A 16,339-nucleotide genomic window follows, 5' to 3' on the forward strand; every position below is an offset into this window, starting at 1 on the left:
TCTCCTCTAGGTGTAGAGGATGGCCCCAGTCTATGGTGATGGTAGAACCCCCTCTCCTCTAGGTGTAGAGGATGCCCCCGTCTATGGTGATGGTAGAACCTCCTCTCCTCTAGGTGTAGAGGATGTCCCCTGTCTATGGTGATGGTAGAACTGCCTCCCCTCTAGGTGTAGGGGATTCCCCCTGTCTATGGTGATGGTAGAACCTCCTCTCCTCTAGGTGTAGAGGATGTCTCCTGTCTATGGTGGTGGTAGAACTGCCTCCCCTCTAGGTGTAGAGGATGTCTCCTGTCTATGGTGGTGGTAGAACCACCTCTCCTCTAAGTGTAGAGGATGTCTCCTGTCTATGGTGATGGTAGAACCTCCTCTCCTCTAGGTGAGAGGATGCCTCCTGTCTATGGTGATGGTAGAACCTCCTTTCCTCTAGGTGTAGAGGATGTCCCCTGTCTATGGTGATGGTAGAACCTCCTCTCCTCTAGGTGTAGAGGTGCCCCCTGTCTATGGTGATGGTAGAACCTCCTCTCCTCTAGGTGTAGAGGATGCCCCCTGTCTATGGTGATGGTAGAACCACCTCTCCTCTAGGTGTAGAGGATGCTCCTGTCTATGGTGATGGTAGAACCACCTCTCCTCTAGGTGTAGAGGATGTCTCCTGTCTATGGTGGTGGTAGAACCACCTCTCCTCTAGGTGTAGAGAATGCCCCCTGTCTATGGTGATGGTAGAACCTCCTCTCCTCTAGGTGTAGAGGATGCTCCTGTCTATGGTGATGGTAGAACCACCTCTCCTCTAGGTGTAGAAGATGTCTCCTGTCTATGGTGGTGGTAGAACCACCTCTCCTCTAGGTGTAGAGGATGCCCCCTATCTATGGTGATGGTAGAACCGCCTCTCCTCTAGGTGTAGAGGATGCCCCCTGTCTATGGTGATGATAGAACCGCCTCTCCTCTAGGTGTAGAGGATGCCCCCTGTCTATGGTGATGGTAGAACCTCCTCTCCTCTAGGTGTAGAGGATGCCCCTGTCTACGGTGATGGTAGAACCCCCTTTCCTCTAGGTGTAGAGGATGGCCCCAGTCTATGCTAATGGTAGATCCCCCTCTCCTCTAGGTGTAGAGGATGCCCCCCTCTATGGTGATGGTATAACCTCCTCTCCTCTAGGTGTAGAGGATGTCCCCTGTCTATGGTGATGGTAGAACTGCCTCCCCTCTAGGTGTAGGGGATGCCCCCTGTCTATGGTGATGGTAGAACCTCCTCTCCTCTAGGTGTAGAGGATGTCTCCTGTCTATGGTGGTGGTAGAACTGCCTCCCCTCTAGGTGTAGAGGATGTCTCCTGTCTATGGTGGTGGTAGAACCACCTCTCCTCTAGGTGTAGAGGATGTCTCCTGTCTATGGTGATGGTAGAACCTCCTCTCCTCTAGGTGAGAGGATGCCCCCTGTCTATGGTGATGGTAGAACCTCCTTTCCTCTAGGTGTAGAGGATGTCCCCTGTCTATGGTGATGGTAGAACCTCCTCTCCTCTAGGTGTAGAGGTGCCCCCTGTCTATGGTGATGGTAGAACCTCCTCTCCTCTAGGTGTAGAGGATGCCCCCTGTCTATGGTGATGGTAGAACCACTTCTCCACTAGGTGTAGAGGATGCCCCTTGTCTATGCTGATGGTAGAACCACCTCTCCTCTAGGTGTAGAGGATGCCCCCTGTCTATGGTGGTGGTAGAACCACCTCTCCTCTAGGTGTAGAGGATGCCTCCTGTCTATGGTAATGGTAGAACCTCCTCTCCTCTAGGTGTAGAGGATGGCACCTGTCTATGGTGATGGTAGAACCTCCTCTCCTCTAGGTGTAAAGGATGCCCCTGTCTATGGTGATGGTAGAACCACCTCTCATCTAGGTGTAGAGGGTGCCCACTTCTCCTAGTCACATGCCTAGGTATAAAAAGATCTTTAAAGAGATCCTTGTACTCCCCTCAGTCATCTTTTTTTTAAACTGAGAAAATATTGCAATCTGTCATTGTACTCTAGTCCCCTCTTTCCCCTAATAATCATGGTTGCTCTCCTCTGCAAATGTCTCAGAGAGATCGTAATGAAATTTACAGGCTCCCATCTGTCATTGCACCTATTGGCTCCCTCTAATGACGTTGTAGAGGGCGCCGAGCGGTATTTAAAGATGGCAGTGCCCCGGGGTAAACCTGTTAATTGCTTTGACCGCATCACCTAACACGGTGAACTGACATGATTAGTGCCAGCACCGGTGCCAAATCTTGTATATCCTCTTTCTCTGGATGTTTTGGCCATAGCACAGGTACTGGAAGGTGTATACAGCTGCCATCCACCCTCGTGTGGATAGGGATCGGCTCGTGAGCCCTCTCCCTATAGCCCTTCATGATGTTGATCAGTCAAGAAAGGGTCCTACCTGCAGATCTCTGCCATTAACATTCATTCACAGCCAGAAATTAATTAACTATTAAATAAAGTAAAACTTTATACGGTTATTTGGCGAAGACCTTGTGTCTGATGAAACATCCATCAAAATAACCTCGTACTGCCAGAGCAAACAGTCTCCCATCTGCCAAAATCACTGAGGTCAATGTCTCCAGAAAAATCAGATCACTCGTTATTTCCATGGTTTCACTGGCTACAGAACAAACTTCTAAGCACGTCTCCAATGGCACAACCAGTCCAGTAAAAAAGAGTGTCAGGTTTCTGGGGTAATGAGCCCCCTGGGTCACCGCGGACAATGACATAAGCTAACACTTGGGACCGGAGTCTAAGTGGCATCCAGTTTTCACCAGAGCCCGCCACAAAGCAGGTTGGACTTCTTGTGGTGTGGTACCACCAGGTCGTTCCACAGGTGCGACTTTGTCCGCGGTGGCGGCCAAAGCGAGTTACAGAGTCAGAAGGCAAGTTAGTGGTCAGTTACAGGCAGGAGGTCAGGATGGGTTGCAATGGTGGAGTGTAAATGGGGACAGGTCCGGGGTCACAACGGGAGGTCAACACACAGGTATAATAACTTTCTCTTAGGCATATACTGTAGCACGAAGATCCGTCGGGGAATGCTGGGAGAAGCCGCCTTTTATCTAATTCTGTGAAATGGCCATCGCCAATCCGCAGTGCGCTTGCCCTATTAAATTACGAGCCCCGGCGCGCGCGCCCTTGGAGATGGGGACGCGCGCGCTGGGAAGCCGGGACAGGAGCAGGAGCGTGGAGAGGTGATCGATGCCGGGGGAAGCAGGCGCCGGGATGTGGGTCGCAACTCGCAGGAGCACCCAAGACAAAGAGTGAATCATCCAAGATTTGCTTTGCTGTGAAGCTTCACTAAGTTTTTACAAATTGGTCCAAATCTATTCTGATGTTGCACTAAAACACAAACTTTATGAATAGTTTCATTTTTTCCCTTACCCATCCCACCCCTACCCAGATAGGGTAGTCTTAAGTGAGTAAGAAAAGATTCGGATTCAGTTTTGTTCCTGAAATATAGTAGATGTATACCAAACCATCTCCAATGGTCACTGCCTCCTGCAGGAGGACATAACTCATACTCTGCTGCTGCACTTATTTTCATGTCATTGGCTACATCAAATTCTATCACCTCCTACTTCTAAATAATAATAACTTCTTAATAATGCATGGACTCATGTCTTCATTGCCAAAGACATGTGAATCTGATGTTGCTCTAAAACAAAAGCTTCTTTAATAATTTTTTTATGAATTGTTTAATTTTTCCTTACCTTTCCCACCGCACAGATAAGATTGAATCACTAATCTTCTGCTGCTACTATTAAACCAATTATTAAATTGGAAACAAACTATTACATTCCTCTTAACTTTTTGAATGTCTCTATCACATGTTAGGGGTTTAGATGTACAAACCTTTAAGTGAAATGATCATTGTCTTCCACAAGTTCAGAACCCTCATCTCCTTCTGCTTCAGTAAAATAGACGGCTTTATGGGCTACGGTGTATGCAATGTCCATTTCACAAATAATTGTATTAAAATCAACACACACGTCTTCTGATGTCAGTGTCGGACTGGCCCACCAGAGAACCAGAGGATCCTCCGCTGGGCCCCCACTCTGACTCAATACAGGAGCGTAGAGGTCTGGCAGAGGATATCCAAATATGAAGGCTACCAGGGTTTATTTATTTAGGGTTGATGAATGGTGGACCCCTATAATAATTTCATCTGGTGGGCCCAGTCCGATATTGCCTGCTATTATTGTGGTTCTTAATTCCCAGCAAATACCATATAAAAAACAATTACATTCCTTTTATTCTACCTTATGACTGACTTCTGTATTTCCAGGAACCCTCTTTCTCTGGATGTTTTGGCCAAGTTTCAACTCTGCCATTGCTACCCATGGAGCGGACCAAGAGATGGCCATTATTAACACTTACTTCTCCCTGGCAGCCTGTGTGCTCACTGCCTATGCCTTCTCCAGCTTGTTAGATCACAGAGGAAAGTTTGATATGGTAAGAACATGCAACATCCCCAATAGGGTTTATAATAACAGATGCAGCAGAAAATCATCCTCATAAACTGTAAGCTCTTGTGTCACCCCCTCATCCTCATAGACTGTAAGCTCTTGTGTCACCCCTCATCCTCATAGACTGTAAGATCTTGTGTCACCCCTCATCCTCATAGACTGTAAGCTCTTGTGTCACCCCCTCATCCTCATAAACTGTAAGCTCTTGTGTCAGCCCTCATCCTCATAGACTGTAAGCTCTTGTGTCACCCCTTCAACCTCATAGACTGTAAGCTCTTGTGTCACCCCCTCACCCTCATAGACTGTAAGCTCTTGTGTCACCCCTCATCCTCATAGACTGTAAGCTCTTGTGTCACCCCATCATCCTCATAGACTGTAAGCTCTTGTGTCACCCCCTCATCCTCATAGACTGTAAGCTCTTGTGTCACCCCCTCATCCTCATAGACTGTAAGCTCTTGTGTCACATCCTCATCCTCATAGACTGTAAGCTCTTGTGGCTACTTCCGGGATTCTTGAAAAGCCTGCTTCTCACAGCAACCCCCACCGGATCTTAGCACTTCATGCCTATGTGAAAGCTTTCCTTGTGTTATACCTGTGTTCGGACCCCACGTCGTGACCTCGGACTTGTCCCAGACCTTGCTCCTTTGCTGCTAGCCTTGACCTCCTGCTCCTTCTCTGCCTTCGCATCTTTGCTGCTTGCCTTGACCATCTTCCTATTCCTGGCCACGAGACTGCCTCGCAATCCTGTAACTCGACCTTGGCTGCCACCACGGACAAGCCACGCCTGTGGAAAGACTGGTGGCACCACAGTGCAGCAAGACCATCATGCTTTGCATCGGGCTCTGGTGAAGACCGGGTGCCACTTAGATTCCGGTCCCAGGCTTGTGTCATAGTCCGTGCTGGTCCAGGGGGTTCAGAAGACTGACAACGTGTTGATTATTTTATTATTTTTTATTTTTTCAGTTCTAGGGAAAGGAAAATGATTTGAAATTTAAGGTTTTTAAACTTTTTATTTTTTTTCACACTTTTTAGACCCAGTAAGGTACTTTAACCCGAGGATCTAATAGCTCCTGCCATATTTTGCAATACTACTGTGTTGCAGTCTGGGTGGTTTCCCTACTTAAAGGGAACCTGTCCTCAGAAATTGGCCTAATACACCACTGGCATTATGTTGTCAAGGAGCTGAGCAGCTTGTAGATCATGTTTCTTTCATGGCCTGCTGCGGTGGCATCATCCAGAAAATCAACTTTGAAGTGAGATGTAAATTGGTTTTATAAAGTCAAGGAGGCGGAGAGTTTAACACTGGAGTCAAGCTTACCCTGCCCTTTAATATCCCCTTTACTGGAATTGATGGTCCTGTATCTAGGGACATCATTGATCACATCTCACATCTCCTAATGTCAATGACATGGGAGGAGTTGTTCAAAGGCAGAAGGGCTTGACTTCAGTGTTAAACTCTCCGCCTCCCTGACGTTATACATCTAACGTACATCCCAATTCAAAGTCGATTTTTGGATGATGTCACTAAGCCGGGAAATAAAAGAAACATGATCTAGAAGCCGTTCAACTGCTTGACAACACACTGGAGTTGTCAAGTGGTTTAATGGGTCAATTTCTAATGACAGCTTCTCTTTAAGGACACTGAATTTACAGAAGACCCTTAGTTACAGACAAACCCCTCTGCCCCCTGTGACCTCAGGTGAAGTCTCTGGATGCTTTTCTTTACTCCCAGGCTGCAATAATCAGCTGTAAGGTGTCTGTAATGAAGTTTTATTGATAATTCTTCTTCCTATTTGCCAAAGTGACAAAAACATTTTCGGAGTTACAATTATGAAATATCTATTGGCAGAAAATGGATCAGAAACTCCACTTTCTATGAATAAAAATAGATTCTTAATTTATTCTTCTTTTTAAAATCGCGTGACCATAAACACAGGAAACAGGACCCACAGGTCTTGTGCTTTTTGAGTCATTCCGACCCCTAATCATACATGATAAATTATAAAATATTCCTGTTCCGAATTACATATAAATTCAGCTTAAGTACACCTCTTGTACGTTACCTGGGAATGACCTGCATATGGAGAATTTGCTTTGGATCTAAACCACTGTTATAGATTCTGTCGAAGGACAGTTCCTAGAGTCTTATATAAACCCCAGGCAGTCAAGGGAATGGATCGTCTATCCCCGCTGACGTTATGGGAAGTGACAATCCCAACGAAGATGGTGGTATCCATGCGCCGCCGGGGGCAGTTAAATGGTTAACACCTGAGATTGATGTCAACACCGATAATGAGTTTCATTGGTGAACACCCACCATTTATGATGAGGCCTCAGCCTATGAGCCGTCTGTATAGATACTTAACAGCATTATGATGACATTAAATCTTGGCAGTTTTTTCACAGTTCTGGACCAGAAACTATCTGTAGTAGTGTCAATTAAAAAATTCCCATCAGTAGAGCTGTAAGATGCAGTACCAGCCATGTTTTTCAAATTCTTCACAATGGGCGTGAAAGGGTTGGTACACAATGTGGGTCATTTACTAAGTGCTCGATTCGCGTTTTCCCGACCGCTTTGACAGGTATTTAACAGGTGTCTGTGCTTGGATTGTGTCGCACGCGATCAGATTGAGGCGCAGCGGCACCGGCTTTCATGCAACACAAATCGGGGGCGGGCCATCGGATGATCTGACTGATTTGGACTGATCGCTGGATTTAACTTTCAAATTGTGTCGCAAGATCAAGCACTTACATGCACCAGGAAGAAGAAGGTGAACTCCGGCGGACCTGAGCGGGGAAGTGTCACATGCAGGATATTGGGCGCACGATCTTAGTGAATCATTGGGGTAGGTAAATGTGCCCCATTTGCTCAAAAAAAAACCCCAAAAACCTAGGCAACGAGTAAGATCTAGTCTTCAACACTATTTTCTATTTACTTTTTGAAAATTTTGGAAAACAAGGGATACCCAAAAAATGTAAGAAAAACATTTCTCATTTATATAATGATTAAGTCCGACGTTACATGTTTACTGATCTGTTCTTCGCAGGTCCACATCCAGAATGCCACCTTGGCTGGTGGTGTAGCGGTGGGAACTTGTGCTGACATGAACATCGGACCCTTTGGCGCCATGAGTATTGGTTTTATTGCTGGAATTATCTCTACACTGGGATTTAAGTTCTTAACTGTGAGTATTCACCCGTTCCAGAAACTTCCAGAAGAATGGGCTGAAATATAGTCATCAGACTGGATCATACAGCTCCTTTATGTAGTATTTTTAACAAGTCACCAAAATTGATTTTGTTTTTTCCATGTTTTATCTCTCAGCCAATATTTGCCTCCAAGCTCCGGATTCAGGACACATGCGGAGTGCACAATCTCCATGGCTTGCCAGGAATTTTGGGTGGGCTCGCTGGTATCATTGCTACAGCCCTTGGAGTGAAACCTGGGTAAGTGACGTTATAAGATCTAATATCTAGTATGTGCATGGGGTTCATAAAATAGAACTGTACTCATGATTTCAGAGAATGATTGGTTCATATGATGGCGTGTTGGTCAATTATGTGGGACAAATGCGGATCATGAGAATGGGGTTCCACTGTATCCCAAAATAAATAGAGCAGTGTGCTCTGCTGCTCCATTCATCTCTGTGCTGTTTTAAAATGTCTTTGTTGGCATTCTGAATTATTTCAGTACTTTATAAAATTTTATTTTACAATACATGATTTACTGTCAGCAGTGCTTATTGAGGCCTGGTGGCATGGGGTGGGGAGGGGGAGGCATCTGCAGCAGTAAGTTTGCCTGTGTCTTAGTCTCAAAGGGAGCCAGGTAATGTGAAATAAATTATTACAAAGTACTGAAATGATTGAGAATAATCACAAAGGCATTTTTAGCATAAGCTGTTGGAACCTGTAACCAGCTTAAAATGACATTCCTGCTGACAGGTCTGCTTTAAAAAGATATTAATTATGTATTGCTGTGATTTTATATTGCTTTATATACTTGATAATAATAATAATAATAATAATAATAATAATAATAATAATAATAATAATAATATTTAATTCATTATTCTTAATTTGATAACAAATAAAAACATTACTATGAAGTTATAAAATTTTAAACCTTAATAAATGATCATTTTCTTGCATTTCAGATTTTTGTATTGTGCAGCAATGAATGGCAATTAGCAAAATAGTTTCTTATTGTTAGAATTTTATAGCATTGTATTGGCTACATCATAATATATATGATATTTGCATTAACTAATAAATAATTAAAAATAATATATATTCATCCTACATCCTACATCATTCTACTTCCCAATTGACTCCTGAGATGTGTCACAATATGAAGATGTTTATGTTTAAAAAAATATATTCTGCTTCCCATATATAGGCCCCCGGTGTTTTTACAGGGACTTTATATTTTAGTACAATTTTGTATGAATTTATTTCCTAACAATATTTATTTTCTAACAATCCCATACGATGCACATCCTTGTACTATAGAAATTCTTTCTCCTATCTCCTAGATACACTCCTGTTCTTCAAGGAGCTGCTTTGGCGGCGAGCTTTGCCATTGCTGTTGTTGGAGGTGTCGTAACAGGTGGGTAAAGTAGGGGCCATGTTTAAGTGATTGATGATAGAAAAGTTTAAGATCTCTAACACATAAGATACAATGCAACGTTAGTATATAAAGATGTTGGATGTTCATATGGTTTGTATATTCCCTATAATGACCAAGTATCGTTGAGTGTCCACTGTAACCTCTGAAATGCCAACATTTGGGCTTCATACACATATAGTCTAAAAAAGATGTTATGGTAATTTCTTCTAATCACATTTTCTAGGCTTTATATTAAAACTCCCATTCTGGGGACAACCACCTGACCAGAACTGCTATGATGATACCATATACTGGGAGGTAAGTACAGCAACCACATGAGGGATCTATATCCTCAGCAGACCTTTGCAATTCCTTCCTTTTAGATTTCCCAAAACAACCCCCCCCCATATTCCTCTCTCAATAACTTTACCCCCTTCAACTCATGCACTTTATTTCCTCAGTCTCCTTACTTGTCCCTTTAACCATCCCATAGTCCATCCTCCTTCTCCTTACTTCCCCCTAACTCATTCCATCCTCAAACACTTACTCCTCCCTAATCTATCCCATTTTCTGCCCTCAGTTTCTTAACCCTTTCCCTCACCCATATCCTATATTACCCACACTTTTAATTTCTCCCCCAACCCCTCCCTTATTCTGCCCTCCCTCTCCTTCTCCTCCTGTAACCCTCCCCCTATTCCGCCCTCCCTCTCCCTACCTCTGACTCATTCCATCCTCGTATGCCTTCTTCTTTAACCCATCCCTCATTCTGCCCTCACTCTCCTTAATCCAGCTGTATCCCTTCCCCTATTCTCCCCTTTCTCTCTTTACTCCTGCTGTCACCCTCCCCCTATCCTGCCCTCACTCTCCTTACTCCTCCTATAACCCTCCTCCTATTCTGCCCTCACTCTCCTTACTCCTCCTGTAACCCTCCCCCTATTCTGCCCTCACTCTTCTTACTCCTCCTGTAACCCTCCCCCTATTCTGTCCTCACTCTCCTTACTCCTCCTGTAATCTCCCCCTATTCTGCCCTCACTCTCATTTACCTCCTGCAACTCTCCCCTATTCTCCCCTCCCCCTCCTTACTCCTCCTGTCACCCTCCTCCTATTCTGCCCTCACTATCCTTACTCCTCCTGTCACCCTTCCCCTATTCTCCCCTCCCTCTCCTTACTCCTCTTGTAAACCTCCCCCTATTCTGCCCTCCCCCTCCTTACTCCTCCTGTAACCCTCCCCCTATTCTCCCCACCCTCTGCTTACTCCTCCTGTAACCCTCCCCCTATTCTCCCCTCCCTCTGCTTACTCCTCCTGTAACCCTCCCCCTATTCTCCCCTCCCTCTGCTTACTCCTCCTTTAACCCTCCCCCTATTCTCCACTCCCCCTCCTTACTCCTCCTGTAACTCCCCCCCTATTCTCCCCTCACTCTCCTTACTCCTCCTGTAACCCTCCCCCTATTCTCCCCTCCCTCTCCTTACTCCTCCTGTAACCCTCCCGCTATTCTCCCCTCCCCCTCCTTACTCCTCCTGTAACCCTCCCGCTATTCTCCCCTCCCCCTCCTTACTCCTCCTGTAACCCTCCCCCTATTCTCCCCCCTCTCTCCTTACTCCTCCTGTAACCCTCCCCCTATTCTCCCCTCCCCCTCCTTACTCCTCCTGTAACCCTCCCGCTATTCTCCCCTCCCTCTCCTTACTCCTCCTGTAACCCTCCCGCTATTCTCCCCTCACTCTCCTTACTCCTCCTGTAACCCTCCCCCTATTCTCCCCCTCTCTCCTTACTCCTCCTGTAACCCTCCCCCTATTCTCCCCTCCCCCTCCTTACTCCTCCTGTAACCCTCCCGCTATTCTCCCCTCCCTCTCCTTACTCCTCCTGTAACCCTCCCGCTATTCTCCCCTCACTCTCCTTACTCCTCCTGTAACCCTCCCGCTATTCTCCCCTCCCCCTCCTTACTCCTCCTGTAACCCTCCCGCTATTCTCCCCTCCCCCTCCTTACTCCTCCTGTAACCCTCCCCCTATTCTCCCCCCTCTCCTTACTCCTCCTGTAATCCTTCCCTTATTTTCCCCTCCCTCTCCTTACTTCTCCAGTAACCCTCCCCCTATTCTCCCCTCCCCCTCCTTACTCCTCCTGTAACCCTCCCCCTATTCTCCCCTCCCCCTCCTTACTCCTCCTGTAACCCTCCCCCTATTCTCCCCTCCCTCTGCTTACTCCTCCTTTAACCCTCCCCCTATTCTCCCCTCCCCCTCCTTACTCCTCCTGTAACCCTCCCCCTATTCTCCCCTCCCCCTCCTTACTCCTCCTGTAACCCTCCCCCTATTCTCCCCTCCCTCTGCTTACTCCTCCTTTAACCCTCCCCCTATTCTCCCCTCCCCCTCCTTACTCCTCCTGTAACTCCCCCCCTATTCTCCCCTCACTCTCCTTACTCCTCCTGTAACCCTCCCCCTATTCTCCCCTCCCCCTCCTTACTCCTCCTGTAACCCTCCCCCTATTCTCCCCTCCCCCTCCTTACTCCTCCTGTAACTCCCCCCCTATTCTCCCCTCACTCTCCTTACTCCTCCTGTAACCCTTCCCCTATTCTCCCCTCCCTCTCCTTACTCCTCTTGTAAACCTCCCCCTATTCTGCCCTCCCCCTCCTTACTCCTCCTGTAACCCTCCCCCTATTCTCCCCACCCTCTGCTTACTCCTCCTGTAACCCTCCCCCTATTCTCCCCTCCCTCTGCTTACTCCTCCTGTAACCCTCCCCCTATTCTCCCCTCCCTCTGCTTACTCCTCCTTTAACCCTCCCCCTATTCTCCACTCCCCCTCCTTACTCCTCCTGTAACTCCCCCCCTATTCTCCCCTCACTCTCCTTACTCCTCCTGTAACCCTCCCCCTATTCTCCCCTCCCTCTCCTTACTCCTCCTGTAACCCTCCCGCTATTCTCCCCTCCCCCTCCTTACTCCTCCTGTAACCCTCCCGCTATTCTCCCCTCCCCCTCCTTACTCCTCCTGTAACCCTCCCCCTATTCTCCCCCCTCTCTCCTTACTCCTCCTGTAACCCTCCCCCTATTCTCCCCTCCCCCTCCTTACTCCTCCTGTAACCCTCCCGCTATTCTCCCCTCCCTCTCCTTACTCCTCCTGTAACCCTCCCGCTATTCTCCCCTCACTCTCCTTACTCCTCCTGTAACCCTCCCCCTATTCTCCCCCTCTCTCCTTACTCCTCCTGTAACCCTCCCCCTATTCTCCCCTCCCCCTCCTTACTCCTCCTGTAACCCTCCCGCTATTCTCCCCTCCCTCTCCTTACTCCTCCTGTAACCCTCCCGCTATTCTCCCCTCACTCTCCTTACTCCTCCTGTAACCCTCCCGCTATTCTCCCCTCCCCCTCCTTACTCCTCCTGTAACCCTCCCGCTATTCTCCCCTCCCCCTCCTTACTCCTCCTGTAACCCTCCCCCTATTCTCCCCCCTCTCCTTACTCCTCCTGTAATCCTTCCCTTATTTTCCCCTCCCTCTCCTTACTTCTCCAGTAACCCTCCCCCTATTCTCCCCTCCCCCTCCTTACTCCTCCTGTAACCCTCCCCCTATTCTCCCCTCCCCCTCCTTACTCCTCCTGTAACCCTCCCCCTATTCTCCCCTCCCTCTGCTTACTCCTCCTTTAACCCTCCCCCTATTCTCCCCTCCCCCTCCTTACTCCTCCTGTAACCCTCCCCCTATTCTCCCCTCCCCCTCCTTACTCCTCCTGTAACCCTCCCCCTATTCTCCCCTCCCTCTGCTTACTCCTCCTTTAACCCTCCCCCTATTCTCCCCTCCCCCTCCTTACTCCTCCTGTAACTCCCCCCCTATTCTCCCCTCACTCTCCTTACTCCTCCTGTAACCCTCCCCCTATTCTCCCCTCCCCCTCCTTACTCCTCCTGTAACCCTCCCCCTATTCTCCCCTCCCCCTCCTTACTCCTCCTGTAACTCCCCCCCTATTCTCCCCTCACTCTCCTTACTCCTCCTGTAACCCTCCCCCTATTCTCCCCTCCCTCTCCTTACTCCTCCTGTAACCCTCCCGCTATTCTCCCCTCCCCCTCCTTCCTCCTCCTGTAACCCTCCCGCTATTCTCCCCTCCCCCTCCTTACTCCTCCTGTAACCCTCCCCCTATTCTCCCCCTCTCTCCTTACTCCTCCTGTAACCCTCCCCCTATTCTCCCCTCCCCCTCCTTACTCCTCCTGTAACCCTCCCGCTATTCTCCCCTCCCTCTCCTTACTCCTCCTGTAACCCTCCCGCTATTCTCCCCTCACTCTCCTTACTCCTCCTGTAACCCTCCCCCTATTCTCCCCCTCTCTCCTTACTCCTCCTGTAACCCTCCCCCTATTCTCCCCTCCCCCTCCTTACTCCTCCTGTAACCCTCCCGCTATTCACCCCTCCCTCTCCTTACTCCTCCTGTAACCCTCCCCCTATTCTCCCCTCCCTCTGCTTACTCCTCCTTTAACCCTCCCCCTATTCTCCCCTCCCCCTCCTTACTCCTCCTGTAACTCCCCCCCTATTCTCCCCTCCCCCTCCTTACTCCTCCTGTAACCCTCCCGCTATTCTCCCCTCCCTCTCCTTACTCCTCCTGTAACCCTCTCGCTATTCTCCCCTCCCCCTCCTTACTCCTCCTGTAACCCTCCATCTATTCTCCCCTCCCCCTCCTTACTCCTCCTGTAACCCTCCCCCTATTCTCCCCCCTCTCCTTACTCCTCCTGTAATCCTTCCCTTATTTTCCCCTCCCTCTGCTTACTCCTCCTGTAACCCTCCCGCTATTCTCCCCTCACTCTCCTTACTCCTCCTGTAACCCTCCCCATATTTTCCCCTCCCTCTCCTTACTTCTCCACTAAATCATTCCACCCTCCCTCTCACTTCTTCCTTAACTCATCCCATTTTCTGCCCTCCGTCTACTTATCCCTTCTCCATCCCCTATATACCCCTCACTCTCATTACTTCTCATCCCCTTCTCTGCTCTCACTTTCCTAATTTCTCTTTTGAGCCATAACCTCTTTCATCCTCACTCTCCTTACTAACCCCTCCTTCTTTCTACCCTCACTCTGCTTTTCTGTGGTTTGCACACCTCTTCTCCCTTTCTCTCCATTCTTTATTTCTTCTTTCTATTTCAGCTTTGTGCTCCATGTTCCAGTTGACCTTTGTATCTCTCCCATTCTCTTTTCACCTCTTTACTCCTCCTCTCGCCTGTCCTATTTGATCAATATCTTCTTGATATTACCCCTCCTCTACTTTTCTTTCCCTTCATTTTCCTCCTATTTTCTGTCTCTAATATAACGTTTTTATGTCTTAAAGTAACCGTATAATTTCCTTTAGGTTCCCCTTGAGGAAGAAGAACCAGAAAACCATTATCAAGGAGAACATGGGAAGACCAGAGTAGATGCTTAAAGTCGACAGTTTCCTTTCTTCTGAATCAATAAATAACCGGAAAACCCAAACTTTATACATAATAGATAAGAGACAATGTTTGACGGCCCAAACTTGAAGTTATCGAATAATTTTATCATATGCTAATCCTGACATTTACCACAACAGGTACCATAGTCTACACTCCTAGTATAGATACTATCAATCTCTATTTCAGCACTGGTTGCAGATGCTTCCACTTCTTCCAGAGTTAACAGAAGTTTATCTATTGTGTACAAAGAATCATAATATATTTCCTCCTATTTACAACATGTCTCCATATGTTATACAACATATCTTCATGACAAATTTCCATATCTGCTACATAGATTCAGAGTTGAATTATGGAATCTTGGCAGCCTGAAGCCACCACTAGAGGGCGCTCAGGCATTCACTCCAAATTATGCAATTAGAGCTCCCTCTAGTGGTGTCTTAAGGCTGTCAAAATCTTATCATGCATGGCGAAGCAAGGGATTTAAAACTCAGTATCATAATAATAAATTCTCTCTATAGAAATATAAAAAATATTGTGTATCTATGTTTATAGTATTTGAAGAGGGACATTCACTTATATGTTGAATGGTAAAAATTATGGTTGACCCAAAATATGGGAACCATGCATTATATTACAGGGAATTGTTAGGACTTTCATTTTCATGTAATCTTATGTGATATAAGGGATCATAAGTCAATATTAGTTTATTGATTATTACTAATTTTTACAAATCTGAACGACTCCTCAAAAATGGCAACTACTGTACATTAATGTCCTTTTGGCTGTCGTTGAAGCAGAAGAATGTATAGTTTGTTTGTAAACAATGGCCAAATCTAGAGTCACAAAGTACACAAAAAAAAATCCCTTTTTATATATGAAGCACTTATCATAGAGAAGATTTGGGGGTTTTGAAGTCTTTGGTGAATATCAATGGACAATGTATGAAAATTGTTATTAAAGTTAAAAAAGTTTTATGAATAAAATTTATGGAAATGTGTCTGTCAGTTATTTTTATTAATTAATTATTGGTGGATAACCAATGGCAAAAAATGTGGCTCTTATTTCTATCTCTACATAATAATGATAGTCTTTATTTCTATATTGCCATCATATTCCGCAGCACTTTACAAATTATAGAGGACATATACAAATAAAATAGGACATTACAGAGTACAAACATATGGAGCAATAGGATAAAGGACCCTGCTCACAAGAACTTACAGTCTATGAGGATGAGGGGGTGACACAAGAGCTTACAGTCTATGAGGATGAGGGGGTGACACCAGAGCTTACAGTCTATGAGGATGAGGAGGTGACACAAGAGCTTACAGTCTCTGAGGATGAGGGGGTGACACAAGAGCTTACAGTCTATGAGGATGAGGGGGTGACACAAGAGCTTACAGTCTATGAGGATGAGGGGGTGACACCAGAGCTTACAGTCTATGAGGATGAGGAGGTGACACAAGAGCTTACAGTCTCTGAGGATGAGGGGGTGACACAAGAGCTTACAGTCTATGAGGATGAGGGGGTGACACAAGAGCTTACAGTCTATGAGGATGAGGGGGTGACACAAGAGCTTACAGTCTATGAGGATGAGGGGGTGACACAAGAGCTTACAGTCTATGAGGATGAGGGGTGACACAAGAGCTTACAGTCTATGAGGATGAGGGGTGACACAGGAGCTTACAGTCTATAAGGATGAGGGGGTGACACAAGAGCTTACAGTCTATGAGGATGAGGGGTGACACAAGAGCTTACAGTCTAAGGATGAGGGGGTGACACAAGAGCTTAAAGTCTATGAGGATGAGGGGGTGACACAAGAGCTTACAGTCTATGAGGATGAGGGGTGACACAAGAGCTTACAGTATATGAGGATAAGGG

The 16,339-nt window shown here is 46.7% G+C and overlaps 1 protein-coding gene across 1 annotated transcript in view; it reads left to right on the forward strand.

Annotated features, from left to right (window-relative positions):
• Positions 1–15,455, forward strand: part of RHAG (Rh associated glycoprotein) — a 41,239-nt gene extending 25,784 nt beyond the window's left edge. Inside the window, exons 5-10 of the mRNA XM_072143776.1 lie at positions 4,284–4,450; positions 7,512–7,649; positions 7,790–7,911; positions 8,997–9,070; positions 9,315–9,388; positions 14,374–15,455. Coding sequence (XP_071999877.1) covers positions 4,284–4,450; positions 7,512–7,649; positions 7,790–7,911; positions 8,997–9,070; positions 9,315–9,388; positions 14,374–14,445 — 647 coding nt within the window. The 3' untranslated portion in view covers positions 14,446–15,455. The remainder of the gene's footprint in view (positions 1–4,283; positions 4,451–7,511; positions 7,650–7,789; positions 7,912–8,996; positions 9,071–9,314; positions 9,389–14,373) is intronic.
• The last annotated feature ends 884 nt before the right edge of the window (positions 15,456–16,339 follow it).

The sequence above is a fragment of the Engystomops pustulosus genome, chromosome 3, assembly GCF_040894005.1.
Source record: "Engystomops pustulosus chromosome 3, aEngPut4.maternal, whole genome shotgun sequence".
Taxonomy (NCBI): domain Eukaryota; kingdom Metazoa; phylum Chordata; class Amphibia; order Anura; family Leptodactylidae; genus Engystomops; species Engystomops pustulosus.